Source organism: Primulina eburnea, chromosome 6 (genome assembly GCF_022965805.1).
Source record: "Primulina eburnea isolate SZY01 chromosome 6, ASM2296580v1, whole genome shotgun sequence".
Classification (NCBI taxonomy): Eukaryota; Viridiplantae; Streptophyta; class Magnoliopsida; order Lamiales; family Gesneriaceae; genus Primulina; species Primulina eburnea.
The window spans coordinates 35,703,756-35,723,865 of NC_133106.1; the positions used below are offsets into that span (position 1 = coordinate 35,703,756).

Here is a 20,110-nt window from a genome sequence, read left to right on the forward strand (position 1 = left end):
TTGAAATTATTGAATGTTGAAAATAATTAGAGTTGTAAAATGGACCAAATATTCAATCAAAATTTAATATATATAATAATAATAAATAAATAAAATTATATAATTTAACAAGTTAGATATGTATAAATAATTTGTATACACATTAATCTACAGGATTCCTAAAATTTTGTAATGAAATAAATAGAACTTCCAAATATTATATCAAAGAAATTGATTTTTATTCTCCTACAAATAAAAGTTGATAAATTGAACCCTACAAATTATAATATGTTCTAAAATAATATAACCTAAATAGAAATAATTAATACATAAAATAAATTAACATATGAAAATAGAAATAAGAACATTTATTATTAAAACATACATATAATAAGCTTGATAGTTGCCCGAAGTACAAATTTTCATTGTCCAAAGTAAGTTTGACAGTTAACTAGTGTAAAATTACTCCAGTTTTTATTCATTAAAAGAAATAATCCTCCTATCACCAGGCCGTAATCTTTTGGTTCAACCGGGATGGTATAGACTTTGGCTCTTGATCTGACGAGGGCGATTAAGCAATCAGTAAAACATAACAATAGAAGTGAACACATGCACTAAGATTTTGGCTGTTTAGGAGCTTAAAATCCTCAAGTCAACTCGCAATAACTGCGCCAACTAAATTAAAAGCTGCAACGAAGTAATACTACTTGTTCGTGACGCGTGCTCTAATTCTTTCTCAGCTGACGAGCTTCTTCAAAACAGCTTCTGCTCGTTGCTCAAATTTTGGCAGGGCCCAATCATGCTGAACGATGTCTAGGTTATCTTTCTCTGCACTCAAACTCTGAGCCAATACGCAAAGATAATAAATCAAGACAAATTTGTATGCATATACATTTACTAAGACAGTCACATTAATTGATGCTGATTACTGAGCGACATTCATAAAATAAATTGGGGAACAAGACAGAAAATTAAAGGTGTACCCTTGTGGGGTCAAATCCAAAACCACTCATTTGCATCATACGTTGTGTATCATCGGTTGCTGATCAAAATCAAATACTTGTGTTAATTCACCGTCATACCCAAAGAATACATAGAACCAGCCATAAACCATTTTACAACACAGAAAATAAGCAACAAAAATACATGAATTAGGAGGAGTTGAAGTTCAAGAAACACTTACCATTATCTTCTCCCAGTATAAGACTGAAGAGACCTCTAAGCCCGAATAGATTGAGAAAATACCTGGCAGCATGAAAAATTAATCATCAGATCCACTGAGCAGTGTGAGAATCTATAGCACAGCTCGCTACAATCTGTGTTTCATTGGTGATATGAAAGGTCATAGCAAGGTAAAAAGTTACCAGGAACGACTGCTAACATAGCTGACATCAACAGTGCTCAAGTCTATACCATTTTGCAGCATTGCCCTGAATCTTTGGGTTAGTGGAAAAGGAATCTTTGCTGTGAAACACGACGCGCAATTACTCATGTTAGTACTACGCGTGAGAAGATTAGAAAAAGAACATGCTAGTCGATGACACATGGCATTCATTCTTTTCTATTTCTTCAGACCAAACAAAATCAATCTTACTATCAGTTATTTCAAAACAACTGAATCTAAATATTCTAAAAAGAAAAATGAAGCGCATGAAACTTACAATCAGAGATAAAGCACGCTAAAGAAAAGTAAACATTTTGCAATATTCAATTTAGTGAGGACAGGAAAGAAAATAAAGAAAGCCAACCTGCCACAAATCCGGAGAAGAAAAAATTAACCCATGCAAAAGTAAGCGTCTGTAAAATAAGACGATAAATATGGTAAGAATGACAGTTCTTGCCACCTAGAAATTGACAGAATTCAGATAGAAATATGCAGGAAGTACGGATTGTTTCACCCTGTCTGTGCAGGCAGTGCCTGCACGGGCAATGAACGGCCCGGATCACTCGGGCCCATCTCCATGTAAAAAAAAAAAAAAATTGACTCGAAAAAATCCGAGCCGTTGGATCGACCCTTGCGGCCACTGCCAGCACCAGCAGGGGTAGGGTCGAGTAAACCAAGAAGTACACCTGTGGTATAATCATCGAAAGATTTTTCTTCATCATATCCATAGCCATATTTGGATCAGAAAACATCTGAGCCTGGGGATTCGGAGCTTGACCCTTGGGCACGTGCAATAATCCATTCTCCTGCAATGTCAAATCATATTTTACCTTCAAAAAAATAATAATAATAAACACAACTCATTGCCGTCTAGCAATAAGATTTATTCCTACGAGCTGAACTCCCTCAGATAAAAGTACTATGGTGGCCGTTTACATTCAAAACATCTTCTGCTGTATTCATTAAAATTTGCATTCAGCATCATAATCAACATTTCAATCTACGATAGGTGTACTCCTTGAATTCGAGAGACGGGCAATTTCTAGCTTCCCATCCTATTAACTTGTTTTCGCATGATCATTTGAATGCTTATTTCTTACCATATGCTATAAAAATACAATATTTTCAGCTTATCTTATCTTATTAAACAAACGAGATAAAGGAAGCATAGAGGCGAAACTTTGATGACAACAAAGCAGCAAAAATCAACATAAAGACAGTTCCCAAATCAAAATTCTTAGTTCCTCACCTCGTTGCTGAAATAAAACCTGCGAGCACGAAACGATTTCTCGGGAATAAAATTCGCTGCTGCCCTAAGGTTCCTTGCCCTAATTATCACTTGCCTGATGATAAAAACAAAAAAATGTAAAAAAAGAGCTGATAAATCTAAATTCGCTGCTGGAACGATCAACCAAATTCAAGAAAGAGTACCCTTCTTTGACCATTTTGATGTCGGGAACTTGATCGGAACGGATCAGCTTGGAGGCGAAGTAACGGAGGATCCCGATGAGGACCATAACTACTGATAGTGGTATCAATACCCAGTTTCTGATCGCTGTGTCCAGAACCAAATCTTCCGCCATTGGAGTATCACACTTCAGATCTCGCTCCCGTTCCAAATTTTACAAGAATCTCCGGGTTCTGCAGGCGACTTTGGAACTGAGTAGCCCAAATAGGACTCACAAGAGCATTAACTGGGCTTATTGGCCCGTTATAAAACGGGCTAAAACAAATGGACTATTGCTTATTGAAAAAATTATATTTATGTAATTTTCTCAAAATTTTTTATTAAAAATAAAAAAAATTCACTTCTTAAATTCGATTTCTAATTTTTTCAAACTAGAGCACTTGTAAAAATAAATCAACTACGAAAACTTTAACGGGAGTGGGTCATTTCAACTATATTTGTGTTGATGGGTTCTAATTTCCTTTGCAGCAATTGCTTGCTTCTTCTCATATCAAAATCTTGGCGAATAACACAGAATTCGTGGTGCAACCCACCGTGGAGGATGGAATGGTCGTTGGGGTATCTTGGAAACTAGGTTTGTTTCCCCCTCCATTCACTTTCAAGATTAAGTAGCAAAACAGCTAAAAAAAATAAAAAAAATTAAGTAGCAAATCTGTTCATGAGTCATGATTTGGCCAACTTTAACATTGAACAACTTGGTTTTTGTTTGCACTCATAAAACGAGGAAACCCATAAATTTTGTGCGAATAACTTAGGCTTTCTTTTCTTCTAGTTCAAATGCAAAAACTTCTATTTCAAGAAAAAATTGAATTTTGAATGTTTTTTTATTTAAAAGGATCAAGGAAGGAAATAATAATGCCTTCTTTCTTTTTTAGAAGCGCATTTCGACATTCTGAGATGATCATTAATTTTCATTTATTTCGAAAATATTACATTACAACACTAGATAGCTTGTTTTTTAATATCTGAATACTACTGAATAAAGTATTCAAGCAAATACTCACTTAATTTAACCACTACAATAAGTTATTGTCTGTTAAAAAGAGCAGAATTAAAAAAATTATTTTGTCAAAAAATAATGAAATCGAAACCTAGCACACCTTAAGGTTGTGAGGATTTCTAGACTTGAGTCTCTACCTTATTGTCTCGAAATCTTTATTTGGCCAGTATTCGTTCCCACTGTTTAAATAATTTTGACTAGTTGACGATCCCTATGTTATAATATATTTCATCAAAAACTAGCAACTTAGAGCTAGAAATTGACAGATAACTATATGTTCAAAAACGATATATGATCCTCATTCGATCTATATATGGTCGCAATATGAAATGTAAAATCACTCGGATTAAGAGATAAATTATTGATTTTTACTCTAAATGTGCATTTCAAGTACAAATTATCCCCTAGCTGAACCCATTTTGACCTGAAAAAGCTTTGTACAAATACTAATAATAAACCGCACAAAAATGCATCATCTCTAAAATGACCCAAAAAGGAGATTGTACAGGCTATTGAACTCAACCTAAAAACTACAATGTTTATGTAAATATACAAACGATTTTTTTCTGTCACTTGTACCGAAAATCTCTACAGTCTTGCCCTGATTTCTGGAACGACAACCGTTTGGTGTCAGGTCAAAAACAGTGAAGTGGCATCTCTTCTTCCGAAAAAACTAAACTGAACCGATCCATGAATTTCAAACATTCAGTTGCCTCATTTTTCTTCTCCTCCAACAGTTGAAAGCTTTTAACACTTAAAAGCAAACATTAATGACGTGGGGGAGAATCATTCTTCACAAAAAAGAAAATTGTTTTTCAAAAAATATCTCACCAGAAAATTCTCGACAAAGATGCATTTTCATCTCAAAAAAGTATAATAGATTCTAAGCAACAAGCATTGGCAAAGGCTAACATAGGAGAGACATTTTAAAAGGAAATCCATATAACCAATCACTAAAGAAAATATTCAGTGCGTTAATTTCTCACATATCGGAAGAGTCCACATAATTGCAGACCACAATAATTTTCCCCAACCATAACAAACCCCTGCACTGAATTCTTTGTTCTTGAGTAACATCTCCAAATACTCTCCACCGCTTCAGGCGTATGTCGTACAAGATTAAGCCGTGAAGCCCTGCTACTGCCAGGTACATTCCATCCCTACTAGCAGCAACATGTAGAAAAGGCCAGTTTTGGGACACATAAGAAACCTGGTATAATGCATAGTCAATCAGAAGAAACAAATAAATGTACGGAGGAAAGGGCATTTATACGATACATAACTGGAAGATTGAGGTGCAAGATCTTCAGTTCATCAGTATCTTCTGACTGAACAACAAGCAAGCGGTCTTCACCATAGATAATTTGCCGTAGATAGGTTGTAACAGAAACACCTCTGTTAATGCATTTTCCAAAAGAAAACACAATAATTCTCTCTGATGATCTTTACTCGGTTGCATATAATCTATATCCATACTCATCCCATTGCATCAGCGAGGTTCCGCCCATCATGGGTTCATACTTGAGATCCTGATTTGGCTTAACCACAGGAGACGAAACAGAACTCATACATATTTGACTGATTGAAGACATCAAACGACAACCAGAAACAGACCAAACTGTAAGTCCTCTTAACTTCCATCCAACAGCAAATGTAGAGTTATCAGAGTTCGACGCTATACAATTGACAGGACCAGTATCTTCCACCGAATATCTGCGACAAGGCCACATGAAGACATTAAGCTCATTCTGTATGGTTTAAAAGCGGACAGAGATCATTATATGAGGCAGATGGTACTGAAATTTTGGGAAAAGAAATTTGATGAACTTCGAGCTAATCATATGTCTGATCTGCATTAGCTTATAGCAGTACACTAAAGGTGGAAACCAGAACATGCACTCAAAGTTTCAAATTAGAATGTTGATAATAAATTCTTTGGAAGACCTTTAAACAGACATGAATCAAAAATTTTTAAGCACATATATATTCTCCCAGCACTATTAGCTAGAAATATCGGACCACTTATGCCAACAATATTTATACAATCTTTAACAAGTTTAACACCAAATTTGACCGCCAATTTCCAAAACATTAACCTATTCAGCTACAAGAAAATTTGATTTTCAGATTTGAAATCAGCCTATTAATCACGCAGATTTGCAAGTCTTCTAAATCACTACTAACTAAAGTTTTCAGTCATCCAGAGTCCAGCTCTTTAATCAACCACTTAGAAGTGTGTATCCAGCACATCATTATCTCTTGAACAAAGCAAAGATTCTACCATACACTCAAAGTAAGTAGGTTGGAGAGACTTAAAATTTCTTACACAAGAAATACAACACATCATCTAGTTGGAGTAGGTGAAATATTAAAGTTTAATTCCAAAGAATCCAAGAAATAAGTGGTAATGAACAGCTAATAAGCATGAATAATACTTTCTGATTCCTGCAAGCAATTAAAAACGCTTGCCCCCAATCGGATAAAGAAACAGAGCGGATCAGTGAGGCTGACTCTGCGAGGTCATACAGCTCAACGATGCCTTTTCGAGTTCCAGCAGCAAGAATCTGTTGCTCTGGAGCCATTGATGCACATACGACATCACCAGGAGACAAACGTCTTTCCACTCTGATAGATTCGGTATGCCTAAGACCTTTCTTGCTCACATAGCATAGTACGAGTTCACCATCAGAAAACAAGACAGTTAGCAACCTCAAAGGGATGGAATATTCAAGATGAATAACAGCAGATTTCTACGATACAGCAAGGTTCATATGGTTGGACCCATGAATGCCTTGAGTTTCACTAGAAGCCTTCTCATTGCCCAGGGGATAAGATAATGTATTGGCGGCAGCATTATCATTCAGCCGTGTGTCAAGATAAAATGCACCGCAAAACTGTATAAAATAATGAGCAATTTTATTTGATTTTCTAAAGGTTTAACTCTAGGTAAGAAAATATAGTTAACAATACAGCAGAAAAAAAATTAGACTATACACACTATGATTATATTATTCTGGCAATAAAGTATCTAAGAAGATTTGCTATCTAGAGAGAAATAAAAAAATATCATGCCAAATCACATACCTCACCCTTCCAAGATATGTTATACAATGCTCCATCAGAGAGTCCGATCAGTAGGTGTTTGTTATCACAAATAATGTTGCTCCTAACACTCATAGATGGAAAAAAAATAAAAAATCCGTGAATGTAACATATTTCAAGCAACAGTTTATTAGTGAGTTCACATCACTAATTCAATAAACTCTTACACGATATAAAATATATATTTAAAAAATTCTCCTTCAGAAAATACCCAAACAAATGTCGATGTCCTTCGATTAAATACCTCCAAAAAGACCTTTTGAAAATGTTTACACAAAATTCTCAAAACACCATCAAGCATTACCTAAGAGTTTTTCTCTTTAATATTTTCTTTTAACTTTTGAAATCATAAAATAAAAGTTGGTTGAATAGGATAACCATAGTATTAGTTATGAAAAACAGATATCTGTGTAAAAAGATACCCTCTTCTAGCGGTCATATATGGATTGAAAAATATATATCCAGCCAAATCAATTGAGATAGCAACAATGGCAAATGTATCAAATAATCCATCCATGTGCACCCATAAGTAAAACAAACAAATTCTGTAAAAAGCACATAGATTTCAAGGGTATAGTAAACTTAATAATATTGCTAGATGCCTGGATCTTAGTACAAGAACAACAGAGCATAGACCGTATCATCCAAAGACTATGTTAGGCATGAACCTGGTTTTTTGTTTTTGGAAGCCAAAAATAATTAATTAGGCGTGTACTTACACTGTCAAATTCTTATTCGCCAAGGGGACTTGCTCGCTGAGAAGTAATGATATATTCAAAAGAAACAAACCAGTTGGTTGCTTCCCACCAATATGTATTTTTTTTTCTGTGATCTGAACCTTGAATATGTGAAGATAGAAGGAAGAAGTCTGCAAAAAGGGATCAGAAGTTAAGTGACCAACAACCACTAAACATGATACGAATATCAATCCATTTACTTTTTCCTAAATTTACACTAAATAAACTTAGTAGAAGAATAGAATTTCAATATAGAATGCAATATACCTATTCCACTTATCACTTCAATCTAATGACAAATGGTACCATCATCTTAACAACTATAGTATACAAGCACCGAAATAGATACATAGAGTATCGGGGAACCGAATTTATTGGTAAGCAGATTGACATAAGTTATAGTAGATTAACCCTTAATTTAAGCAATTTAGTAAAAGTTACAATCTTTTAACTTTAAAGATAGGTATCACCTCATGATACAAATGTAATTACAGACGACCACATTAAATATTAATTTTCCTTCAATTCAAGAAATCAGGACACCAAATCTCTGACTTGCCAACTCTAGGATTCCCGTCTTTTTCTAGACTACAAATCGCTCAATCAGGATTCACGATCTGAACTAATCTATTTGCCAGTTCATAGTTGGTTTGACAAGTAATGACATGACAGGACACTCCGTAGTGCGACAGGATGCATTCAATTTTAGGAAAATTACTGAAAATCTGCCGATTGATAGAAGAATTTCTCAAAACATTCAAGGTCTCACCATACCAAATGATCACATCATTTTGTGAAACAGCTTAAATTTATTTAGCAAGTGATCCAACACTTACAATAATGGCAATGAGCTTCGTATCTTGGCTCCAAACAGCTTGCAAATTCTCCCCCTCTCTCTGGACAGAATTCGCGTCTCTCGTGTACTTCCCCAACCTCACTCTATGCTGATTTTTTTTTAAAAAAAAAAACCAATAAAATTAAACCCAAATTCCAGAGGCAATTCCCCGACAAACAACCCAAAAGAAGGAAGAAAAAAAGAAGATAAAAGATACCTGAGATGAAGACCAGAGCTCGAGGTGAGTGGGGGAGACGACGAGAAGCAAGCGATTGATGACTTCGAGATAAACGATCTGCTGGGTGGAGGGGCCATTGGGTAGTTGCAGAGGGATGACCTGCGGCCATCCATATGCCATATACATCTTCGAGATGGAGAATTTCAGTCAGGTGAATGCATGGACAGTGGATCGAGGAGTGGAGACTGGACTGAATGTGATCTTTCAGAAATCGGATCTAGTTTAGTTTCTGGGTGTGGTGGCGTCGACAGGGTTGAACCCGATTCTTCGTAAAACGCATGAATGTTTCATTGTTCCAAATCAAATATTCAGTTCTCAGTTGGGGTGTTCAAACTTCGGATAAAACCGAATAAATCGAAAATCCAAACCGAAAAAACCGAACACTAAATCGAACCGAAAACCGAATTTTATAATTCAGATATAAATGTTAAAACCGAAATTAATTTGGTTCGGTTTCGGATTATAAATGTCAAAACCGAACCGACCGAAAAGACCGAAATTTAATTAAAGTAATAATGTTATTTTTATTTTATATTATTTATTGAGATTATATTAGTGAATGAAGAATTATTTTGAATAATACTTAGATGATTATTGTTTATGTAATTCATTTGCACTTTATATTTAAATATTTTACTAAGAAATCATTTAAAAATATAACATATTATATTTTATAATATATTTATATTGTTAATTTAAATAATTGTTTCAAAACCGAAATAACCGACCGAAATAACCGAACCATTTCGGTAGAAAACCGAACCGAACCGAACCGAAGAAAAATGGTTCGGATATCGGATTATATATTTGTAAAACCGAAAACCAAAAAAACCGAAATAAAAAATCGAAAACCGAACCGAACCGACCGATGAACACCCCTAGTTCTCAGTATCAAAATTATATAAATAATAATAAAAAATCATCATTTATTGTAAATAATTGAAAATATTATTCATTCTATCTTTTTTGGAATTTATCTAAATTAGAAGAGTGTGGGCTTTTTTCTAATTTCACGGCCGGATCTGTCCTCCACTCCTCACGCTGCGATTCAGATATCAGAGACGACGATTTCGTCGACTTTTCCTACGCTAAGATGAATAAAAATCGTCTTTCTTAGTCAAAGAATGTGAGAGTGAGCTCAGAATTGGGGGAACTTTGTCAAATTGTTGAAATCGAAAAGCCGTATGGTCTTCATCATTTTTTCCCCTAGTATTTGCATAATAGCCGGTGAGTTATTCTCTACTGAAAAGAACTTAGTTTATGCTTGTCTTGATTACGAGGTTTCTCGGAAAGTTGTATAACCTATGTACTTTACTTATAGCTTATTTGTACTTGGCTCTAATCTCGTTCTGAATTTTTTTCATCGAATCAACCCATTGAAAGATTTTTTGGCCACCGGCTTTCCGCGTTTGAACTGAAATCCGAATTAAATTCTGGAGCATTTGATTCATTGATATGTTGAGAAGAGGTTTCAAGAACAACATATGATACATTCGATTTAAATATTTGCATTATTGACAAGTGATTTCATATGTGGGAAGTAAAGTTAGAGAAAAGGCATTGGCAAGATGAAAACGAAACGTGAGGACATAGAAGTTGATGTGGATGAAGAGGGAGCTGCGAAGAAGCAGAAGCTAATTGAGCTGTCCTCTTCCCATCTAGCATTTGAAAATCCACTCCTCCCTCTCGCTTCTTATGATGACGACGAGGAGGATGAAGAAGATGACAGACGAGGTCGTGGTGGGATTGAGCTTGCAAATAATGGCATTGAAGATGGTCGAAATGGACATGATAGTAATGAGGTGGAAGATGAGGAGGAAGAGGATCAAGGAGGCCATATAAAGCGCAATCGCACAATTGAAGTAAGAAGGGACTGTCCCTATCTTGATACTGTTAATAGACAGGTAATAACTAATCATAGATTGATTGTCTCTCTGCTTATAAGCATATTCGGTTTGGCTATAATTTGGAACGAATACCCTTGGTTGTTGTGTTTGAGTTTCAAAGTCATAGCTGTAATGGGGTGAATTTGATTATTATTAAATCTTTTAGTGTTTAAGTTTCTGTGTACATAAATTTTTGTTTTCCATGGGTTTTTCTGGTGCACAATACTTTATCATATTGCATTTTATATTCTAACTTTTTAGTGTGGTTATGATACATCGACAGTCGACACAGTTATATAAATGAAAAAATCACTCCAATCACCTTTAAAATCTATGATTCCTTTGTTTTTAAATAAGATGTTCATTTTTTATTTTTTGTGAGAATTAGCTTTCAGGCAGATGACTGTTGTTTCGTGATTTTAATTTTAAAATGTATGCACTCGAAATAGTTTGTAATGTTATTCATTCATTTTTTAATATAATCTTAAGAATTTTCTGTTGGGACCTAGATTTGGTTCATATTTTGCGAAAAAAATTATTCTTGATCAATAGGATTCACAAATCCTAGATTGTTCAAGTTGAGTCAGAAGCTTGTTTATTTGTAGAAGCAAATTTTAAAGTACATGGCCATTGACTCCAAACCTTGAAAACTTGTCGATTTGGAATCTTGGCAGAGTTAGAAACTATTGTTATTTTAGTTTGCCTTCTGCCAGGAATGAAATTAATCAAGGATTGGATGGATCTTGATTTGTTCTCAGGCCTGTTACTTCTGACCAAACTAAGATCATATTCATCTCCTTGAGTTCGGAAAAGAGTTTGCCAAACTATACTTTAGTTGTGTGGTTTTCTTTTACCGACTTGTAAAATGTCAGTGTACTTTTGAGTATGCATCGATTATTGACCTTTCGAGGATTCTAGCAGAAATTACTGCAACATTGCTTTAAGTACTTTGTTTGTACTTCAATTTGCTAGTTCATCGGCACATTCAACATATGCATCATTTAATGGTATGATTTGCCAAATAACTAATGTAGTTTGCTGTCCGTGGGCAATTTTCTTTTCTTTTCTGAAATCAATTTGTTTTGTCTCCAGGTTTTAGATTTTGACTTTGAGAGGTTTTGTTCGGTATCTCTTTCAAACTTGAACGTTTATGCATGTTTGGTTTGTGGGAAATATTACCAAGGAAGGGGACAGAAGTCTTATGCATATACCCATAGTCTAGAAGCGGGACATCATGTCTACATCAATCTTCGAACGGAGAAAGTTTTCTGTCTTCCTGATGGATATGAAGTTATCGACACATCGCTGGATGATATCCGGCATGTTCTCAACCCAAGGCATGTTGGTTACATGATAGATTTGTTTGATTATACTAATTCTATTCTTTTTGTGGGTCTTGTATCCAGCCTAGTGTGTGTTTCCAACTAAAGGGTGCTGTAATATTTTGAGGGATAAAACACTTTGATTGTATTTTCATATTTTTCTAAGCAATTTTCATTTAAAAATGTGGAGGTTGAAGTTTTATGTCAATTTGATTTTTTCTATTTCATTTAGCATCTACAATTCTTATCTTCGCCTGTCGTTGTTTTCCTTGGATTCATTTTTTGATTTTCCTGTATGATTTGACAGGTTTACAAGAGAGCAAGTTGAGCAGATTGACAGGAATAGGCTGTGGTCAAGGGCACTCGATGGTTCTGATTATCTTCCTGGAATGGTATTTAGCTTCTCTTTTTGTACTTGTTTTTACATAATCATTTTTTTTGGGTGTCGTGCTATAAACAATTTAAAAATTTTGATTAATTTGCGAGTCATTTGTAGGTAGGGTTAAATAACATCAAAGAGACCGACTTTGTCAATGTTACCATTCAATCTTTGATGCGTGTTACTCCACTGAGGAACTTCTTTCTTATCCCGGAGAACTATCAGAACAGCAAATCACAACTTGTTCATCGATTTGGAGAGCTGACACGAAAGATCTGGCATGCGAGGAACTTTAAAGGACAGGTTTGATTGTGCATCCATATTTGACAAATTTTGTGGATGGCCTTCATTTCCTTATGATGCATGGATTTCCTAGGTTAGTCCACACGAGTTTCTCCAGGCAGTTATGAAGGCCAGTAAAAAACGTTTCCGCATAGGTGCACAGTCGGATCCAGTTGAATTTATGTCGTGGCTTCTTAATACAATGCATGGAGATCTTAAAAGTCCGAAAAGGAATAACAGCATCATTCACCAGTGCTTTCAGGTTTGTTTTAACAGACAATTTTGGCTTCTTTTATTTTCAATTAAGTATTTGTCTTTTTCCCTTTTTTCTTGTTTAGCCTAAATATTTGTTTCATGTAGGGGGAACTGGAGGTTATCAAACAGATCCCTACTAAGTTTATTGCGGAGAAGAGACAGAATGCAGACAGCCAGACTAACGAGATTGGACGATATGGTGGAAATGATGTGGATAGAGTAAACCTGGAGACAAGCAGAATGCCTTTCTTAATGCTTGGGTTGGACTTGCCGCCTCCACCTCTGTTTAAGGACGTAATGGAGAAAAACATTATTCCACAGGTTTTATGTTTAAATTGATTTTGTTGCTTGAGCAGTTTTTATGTATAATCTGTTGCTTGTTAGATCTTGAACTAGAGGCACTTTAATTTTTTAGATAAAACATTTAGGAAGCGAAAAAAGAATCAAAATTCCCTCTTTTTTTAAAGTTCAACTCTTCGATCTTCTGTATTGCTTTTTGTGGCACAAATGCTAGAATTTACTCTTCTCTTCCTTTCAGCATGCCATCTACTTGCGCTTTATCCCCGTAAAGCATATTTTGTCAGCACCGAAGTAATAATAGGGTCTGTACTTTGTCTAATTTGACTTTTGATGTTAACAAAGGGACAGATTGGATGTCCTTTGTTTTTGTTTTGCTGTCAGTGAAATCATACTTGATTTCTCACCTGGTTGTATATGGATGCATCTTTTTCTATGACTTGTTACTTGGATTGTGTGATCTTACATATTCCATCAGTAACCTATAGAGTTGAATCAATCTGTCATTTAAATGATTGTGTCTAGGTTCCACTTTTCAACATACTCAAGAAATTCGATGGCGAAACAGTGACAGAAGTTGTGCGGCCTCGTATAGCTAGGATGAGATACCGTGTAATAAAATTACCACAATATATCATACTGCACATGCGTCGATTTACGAAGAACAACTTCTTTGTAGAGAAAAATCCTACACTCGGTGAGTATTTATGTCCCATCCTGTCAATGTAGCCACTTTTCAAGTAATGCATCTGGATTTATTATCACTGGCTAAATAATTCAATGTTAATAATGTAAATTTACCATCTATCCTGTCAGATGGCCTCTATACTATTGCTTCCATATTTATTACTTGTACAAGTTCCTTTTATTTCTGCAACCTTTTTTATGTTTTCTTTCTTCCTGCGGTTTGATTCTTTGAAAGAGAATATCCCCTCAAACTATATTTTGGATGTTTGGTCATCAACATCGGTTCCACATTTAAGGTTCCTAACTAGTTTGTTCTGCTTTCTCAGTTAATTTCCCTGTTAAGAATCTCGAGCTAAAGGATTACATCCCTCTACCTGCCTCCAATGAGAATGAAAGGCTACGCTCCAAGTACGATTTAATTGGGAACATCGTTCATGATGGCAAGCCAGGTGAAGGATCCTATAGAGCGTTTGTGCAGCGGAAGTCCGAAGAACTATGGTAATATTTTGATCGCTTTTCGTTTTATGCTATAGAGAGAACACTCAGCATATCTCATCTCTAACTCATCTCCTGCCTCCCCAGGTATGAGATGCAAGATCTGCATGTTTCTGAAACTTTGCCCCAGATGGTTGCACTTTCTGAGGCATACATGCAGATATATGAGCAGCAGCAATGATCTCTTTGGCGGCCCTAAATTTTGATATCATATGTAACTGAAGTCACTGTTATCCGCTAAAAAAGTCTAAATCCTCTGAACTTTGTCTGATATTAATGTTTCTGGTTCCATGACCATGTTTTGTCCGAATGACCGATATAATTCACTGCTATTTACGTTTTTGGCCACAAAATTGTAGTAATGTAAAAATGAAATACAATTTTAAAAATGTGACTTTTGAAAGTATTTTTCACTATGTTTCTACCACGATTCTCAAGTATAAGAGAAACATCGAAATATAATGATATACTGTTTGAAGAATTAAATCCACCAAAAAATAAAAAAAAAAATGTTTGCATACATTTTAGGTGGTTCTTCGAATTCGACTATACTTAAGAGTTCAAATTCAAGCATAATCTATTCAATTCAAAAGTAATTATTGAGTATCATAAAGTCAAATTATCGAAATTTAACCTGAGTTTGTAAACTCGATAAGTATATATTGAATTAGTAAATTATCGAATAAAATAATTAAAACTCCATAGAAATTGAGTACTATTTGGACCGACTCGAAAAATGAAGAGTCGACTCAGATTGTTAGCTTTCTACTATAAAAATCATGAAACGTTACGCATAATGCATGTAGACACGGATGAGATAAAGTTCTTTGGCATGCAAATATGTTACAGCAATCAAATGCATATAAATCCAAGTTGTTCATAGAATTCATATAAATCTAAAAGAGGATAAGTACAAAAATGGCAATAAATTTTTATTTTCATGCAAATCATATTGATATATACTGAATATTATATCGTGGCATTAAAGATTCAATGTATCGGGATGGTTTTTAGGTTCATTGAACATGGCCATCCGTATTAACCCACGACATCGAGTCTCCTCATATAAGGCCGAGGTAGCAACTTAGAGGGAAAATGGGGAAAAAAAAAGGAAGGATTTTTTAGGAACATGACCATTTTTGTAAAGATAAAAATTTGTGTGAGACGATCTCACAGATCGTATTTGTGAGATGGATCTCTTATTTGGGTCACCCATGAAAAAGTATTACTTTTTATTGTGAATATGAGTAGGGTTGATCTGTCTCACAGATTATGTTCCGTGAGACGGTCTTACATGAGACTACTCTTTTGCAAATTGATGGCCTGTATACCGCACTTTACCGGTATAATAATGTAATATCTTATTTATCGTATCATAAAATATCACAAATTCAATATACCGTATTTATCAGTATTTTAATGTAACATTTAACTAGTTGAATTGATGAAATTAATGGATCGTATCGACTTGGAAACTATTTTTGAAAATAGTACTTCGTTCGTCCCCATCTTTTAGGACTTCTTTCAATTCCAATATCCTCACTCTCATTCCCAAGCTGGATACAACCAGGGGATAGCTGACTCGATAGCTCGTTCTCCTACTCCTATTTCTCATCTTGAACTTTTGACTCTTGAACGTTTCGGTATCAGAACTTTTTTTTATTTCAGAAAGAACGATATCATAACGATATCAATACCGAAATTTCGATATACTGAATTTCTTTGATAAAAATGATATGATATTTATGTCATACTGATATCGATATTCATTTTTCAGCATCAAAATTTTTCGATATAATATATAATATTTTTTAAAAAACCCGATATACTGTACCAAATCAAGTCTACCCTAATCGGCCGCCAAGAGTTAGATTGACAAATTGGACACCAAAAAAAAAACTAGCCGCAATTCATTTTCATAAATACAATTATTTTTAGGCCAAATTAAGTTAATAAATAAACATTCTAGCGTGTAGATAGATCACGGGCTACGTGATAATTACCACAAATGATCGTAACGTGTGGAATATTACAGATAATTATTTTTAAAATTATACAAAAAAGAACTAAAGTGGGATGATATTTAAATAAATGTGACCACAAACAGTATAAAACAAAGTTATTTATGTCATTTGGGAATGTACTAGTAGTACTACTCGATACTATTGGTAATACAATAAAAAATATTTTCTCGAAAATATACGACGAAAAATACTAAACACACACATCGTGTATATAAATTATAATGTATAAAATTAGTTGAGAGAAATGTGGAAAAATATTGTTTCAACTTTTTAATAAAAACTTGAAAGTACTAATAAGTGTAGAAAATGAAATCTCTATTGCATAGAGAATGTAAAGGTAAAATTGTAAACTTTAATAACGAAATCTTATAACTTATCCGACGTGATAATGATATAAAATTCAATTATAACAAATTTTTCTCTTGATGAAAATAAATAACATTTATTAAATTCCACTCTTAACTAAAATATGTATATATATTGATATAATAATAAGCAAATACAAGAAAAATGTTGTTACCATATCTTAGTTTTTATTATAAAGTAAAATTTTTACTTCTTTGAATTTATCCTATAATGTTGAACTATAGCTGATTCTCGGATCAGATTACACACTGAACCAAGCTGGTTTTCCTTCCAGGTTCATTTGTCTAAACAAAAATGCATGCATTCAATTCGCAGCGTATACACTAGCAATGCATTATATTATATAATTTATTAATTTTAAATTATTATAGAGAGGTAAAATATGTTTTTGAAAATTTAAAAAATAGATTATAGAAATAATAAATAAAAGATATTAGAGGATTAAAATATTACTATGTACGATTCATGTATATAAATAAATATGTATATAAAGGTCACATAATGTCTTCATTCATTCACTCCAATGACTCCATAAACCATTCACCGAAGGTCTAGACCAAGAAGAGTTGGCACCATTTCGCCATAATCGCAACATGATTACAAAATTTCTCGACATAGATTCAAGTATGATTTTTATTTCTGCATAAAGTTTGCAAGTAAGCATCCGGGCCTTTATCCATTCGATCACTGTCACTCGAGTAATACGGAAGAGGGAATTCGAGACTTGCGATGGTGAATATTCCGGTGAAATTCAGAAGGGTTGCTGCCGCCTTCGATGAGGTGGTTAGGGCCGTAAGGTCCTGCGAGAGCAGCGGCAGCGAGCACTCCGCTGATCTGTCTGATATGGTGAATTCGTTTTTAGAGAGAGAGATTATGGAATACGGAGAAAGTGAGGAGGTAAAAGATCAAGAGGAAGAAGGCGGAGAGGAGATGGTCGATGGTGACGAATCGGAAACAAATTCCCCTGATTCTGAATTGGAAGATTCTTTGAAGAATTTGCTGTTTGATCATGAAAATGATGACGGGGATGTCAAAAGGAGGATTCTTGCAGAGGTGGAAGCGGCGATCGGAGAACTTGGTGGCAATGGAAGCTCGTCGCCGGATTTCAAACGGAGAGTAATGGCGCGGTTGCGGAGTGGAGGCTTTGATGCCGGTGAGTTTCTGGATTTTGTGAAATTTATCGAGTTGATATGATCTTGAAATTTTTCTCGCGAATAGTACTTTAAAAGTGCATTCTTTACTGTATTTATTTTAAAATCATTCTCAGTAAGTTTCATATTGTTCTTATATTTCATTCAAGTGGAGAAACTAACGTCCTTCAAATGAAACATTCGAAATTATGGGAAAATTGTCCAGTGAATGTAGGCCAACTCATCGCTATATTTCTGTCATTATGGCAATTAGTATGAAATTTATGTCATCATTTATTGATTATTATAGCCATTAATATAAGCATAATCTAAACACCTTTTCAATCATCAAAAAATTAAATACAGGTCTTTGCAAATCGAAGTGGGAAAAACAAGGGCGGTGCCCCTCCGGAGACTACGAATACATCGACGTGAACACCGGCGGTAGTCGCTACATAGTCGAAATCTTCCTCGCCGGGGAGTTCACTGTCGCTCGTCCCACTGGCTGCTATGTTTCACTGCTCAAAAATTTTCCACCAATTTTCATCGGAAGACCAGACCAGCTCAAACAGGTTGTGAGGCTTATGTCCAATGCCATAAGAAAATCGATGAAAAGTGCTGGCATTCACGTGCCACCTTGGCGACGCCTTACTTACATGCAGGCTAAATGGTTTGGTTCCTACAGAAGAACCCAAAACGAAGTTACAGGCCGGAAAATGGCATTTCCCGGCGAGCCCTTGGACGGAAACAGGTCGGTGGGGTTTGTGCCGGTGGCCGGACAGACAATGTTTTATTGCAGGGAGGATTTTGCTTGTATTAGGACTGGAAACTTAGCTGCAGCTCTTAATTAGTATATGCTCTATGTGATGCATGGAATCCGTCAGCTTTATCGGCCTCGTTGAAAATGTAAATTCGGATTACAATGCAGTGTAGGAATTTATTTTCTAATTATGGGTTATCCTTTTGTTCAACTGAAGCCAAGAAAAGTAGAGGTGAGATCATGGATTCTTGGCATTCGGTATCTATTTTTGTATAAAGTCAGAAATATGGGTCTTGCTTTGAAATACATTTCATTTGTCAATGGATTATAATTATAATTTTTGCAAAATTTGCAAAATTGTTGCATTGAAATATGGTGTCCTCGCTAGCACACAGCGTCACTATTGAGTTGGGTTGTTGGCGATCTAATATGCTGAGAAATCTACGGACGTAGTCATTTTTTTCCAACAATTTGTAACTATTAATTATGGTTAAAATCAAATATGAATTGTCAATCACAAGTTTATTAAAACAGAGATTTATAAGATATTTTTTATTAAAAATATTTTATGTATTAGTCTATAATTATTAACTAATCATTAAAAAGTATTAAAAAAAAGTGAGATAATTATCCCAATAGACCTACCGTAAATCGTAATTCGTAATCTCTAATAAGTAATATCTGTTGAAATGTATGGCTGAGGATATTTTTTTTTAACAAAAAAATGAAGAATGAATATATGTTAAATTGTTTTAGACGAATCAATCATACTCATTCTCACAATAAAAAATTATATTTTTTTATAAATAATTTAAAAAAAAAATCTCGTCTCAAAAATACAATCATGAAAATATCTATTTCACACAGATTTTTACCAAAAAAACAAACGAATCTTAAAAAATAAAGTAGATTTATATTAAAAATAAAAACTTGTCCCAAAAAAATTTGGTCCAACACAACTCAGATGGCATGGAATGAATCCATATGTCAGTGAAGCCCTCTGACTCTGGTTAACAAGACAAATAGAAAGATGGCAGAATCTATCTCTTCTCCACCTTCCTACAGGCCAACAGAGAATGACTTCCGGACGAAGGAATTTAAGAAGCTCGGTAAGCAGATTTGTCGACAGGAGAACAACAACCGGCCAGTAAACTTCTCCGTTTCAAATATGGCTACAGCCGCTTTCGGCAGATCAAGATCAAAGGGTATCTTTCTGTTCACCCTTGCTTGGAGTACTTGTAGCCCCTTTTTTAAAAGAAAATCCAAAGATTGAAGCAAAATCCAGAGGAAATTTGGTGTTAACCCTAGTTTAGATCGATTCTGAGGGGCCAGTCATATATAAATAGATAGTAGAGATGGGCCTTATGAATGGGCTTTTGTGATGAGAATAAAATCTGGGTTATTCTCGTGAAATGGATCCACATACAAAAAGCCCTGCCCACTCAAGTGAACTTGTGAGCCTCTCGATCGTTATAATTTGTCTT

General features: G+C 34.7%; 4 protein-coding genes and 1 non-coding gene across 9 annotated transcripts; 2 read left to right on the forward strand and 3 right to left on the reverse strand.

Moving 5' to 3' along the window:
* Positions 1 to 550: 550 nt before the first annotated feature.
* Positions 551 to 3,046, reverse strand: LOC140834761 (uncharacterized). Its single transcript, XM_073199875.1, has 8 exons — positions 2,795 to 3,046; positions 2,613 to 2,706; positions 2,050 to 2,169; positions 1,728 to 1,776; positions 1,344 to 1,443; positions 1,163 to 1,224; positions 963 to 1,021; positions 551 to 820 (listed from the first exon to the last, which is right to left on the reverse strand). Exons 1-8 carry the CDS (start codon positions 2,944 to 2,946, stop codon positions 716 to 718), a joined length of 741 nt encoding a protein of 246 aa, XP_073055976.1. The 5' UTR covers positions 2,947 to 3,046; the 3' UTR covers positions 551 to 715.
* Positions 3,047 to 4,158: 1,112 nt separating this feature from the next.
* LOC140834763 (uncharacterized) lies at positions 4,159 to 9,057 on the reverse strand. 2 transcript variants are annotated; one of them, XM_073199880.1, is made up of 7 exons: positions 8,723 to 9,057; positions 8,507 to 8,614; positions 7,653 to 7,801; positions 6,916 to 6,997; positions 6,301 to 6,725; positions 5,115 to 5,544; positions 4,159 to 5,041 (listed from the first exon to the last, which is right to left on the reverse strand). In XM_073199880.1, exons 1-5 carry the CDS (start codon positions 8,867 to 8,869, stop codon positions 6,582 to 6,584), a joined length of 630 nt encoding a protein of 209 aa, XP_073055981.1. In that variant the 5' UTR covers positions 8,870 to 9,057; the 3' UTR covers positions 4,159 to 5,041; positions 5,115 to 5,544; positions 6,301 to 6,581. The 2 variants fall into 2 exon arrangements, with proteins under 2 accessions (XP_073055981.1, XP_073055982.1); XM_073199881.1 differs by having other exon boundaries at positions 6,267 to 6,725.
* A 638-nt stretch (positions 9,058 to 9,695) lies between these two features.
* LOC140834762 (uncharacterized) lies at positions 9,696 to 14,643 on the forward strand. Of its 4 annotated transcripts, none has more exons than XM_073199876.1 (10): positions 9,696 to 9,970; positions 10,127 to 10,647; positions 11,722 to 11,966; positions 12,259 to 12,343; positions 12,448 to 12,633; positions 12,707 to 12,874; positions 12,973 to 13,188; positions 13,690 to 13,861; positions 14,178 to 14,349; positions 14,434 to 14,643. In XM_073199876.1, exons 2-10 carry the CDS (start codon positions 10,312 to 10,314, stop codon positions 14,525 to 14,527), a joined length of 1,674 nt encoding a protein of 557 aa, XP_073055977.1. In that variant the 5' UTR covers positions 9,696 to 9,970; positions 10,127 to 10,311; the 3' UTR covers positions 14,528 to 14,643. The 4 variants fall into 4 exon arrangements, with proteins under 4 accessions (XP_073055977.1, XP_073055978.1, XP_073055979.1 ...); XM_073199877.1 differs by having other exon boundaries at positions 10,285 to 10,647; XM_073199878.1 differs by having other exon boundaries at positions 10,290 to 10,647.
* A 2,612-nt stretch (positions 14,644 to 17,255) lies between these two features.
* Positions 17,256 to 18,934, forward strand: LOC140833569 (uncharacterized). The gene is made up of 2 exons (XM_073197901.1): positions 17,256 to 17,889; positions 18,233 to 18,934. The coding sequence occupies exons 1-2, from the start codon at positions 17,466 to 17,468 to the stop codon at positions 18,715 to 18,717; spliced, it is 909 nt and encodes a 302-aa protein (XP_073054002.1). The 5' UTR covers positions 17,256 to 17,465; the 3' UTR covers positions 18,718 to 18,934.
* A 785-nt stretch (positions 18,935 to 19,719) lies between these two features.
* On the reverse strand, positions 19,720 to 19,807 carry LOC140835608 (small nucleolar RNA snoR109). Its single transcript, XR_012118930.1, has one exon. It is a non-coding gene; the product is annotated as a small nucleolar RNA snoR109 (small nucleolar RNA).
* Between the last annotated feature and the right edge of the window lie 303 nt (positions 19,808 to 20,110).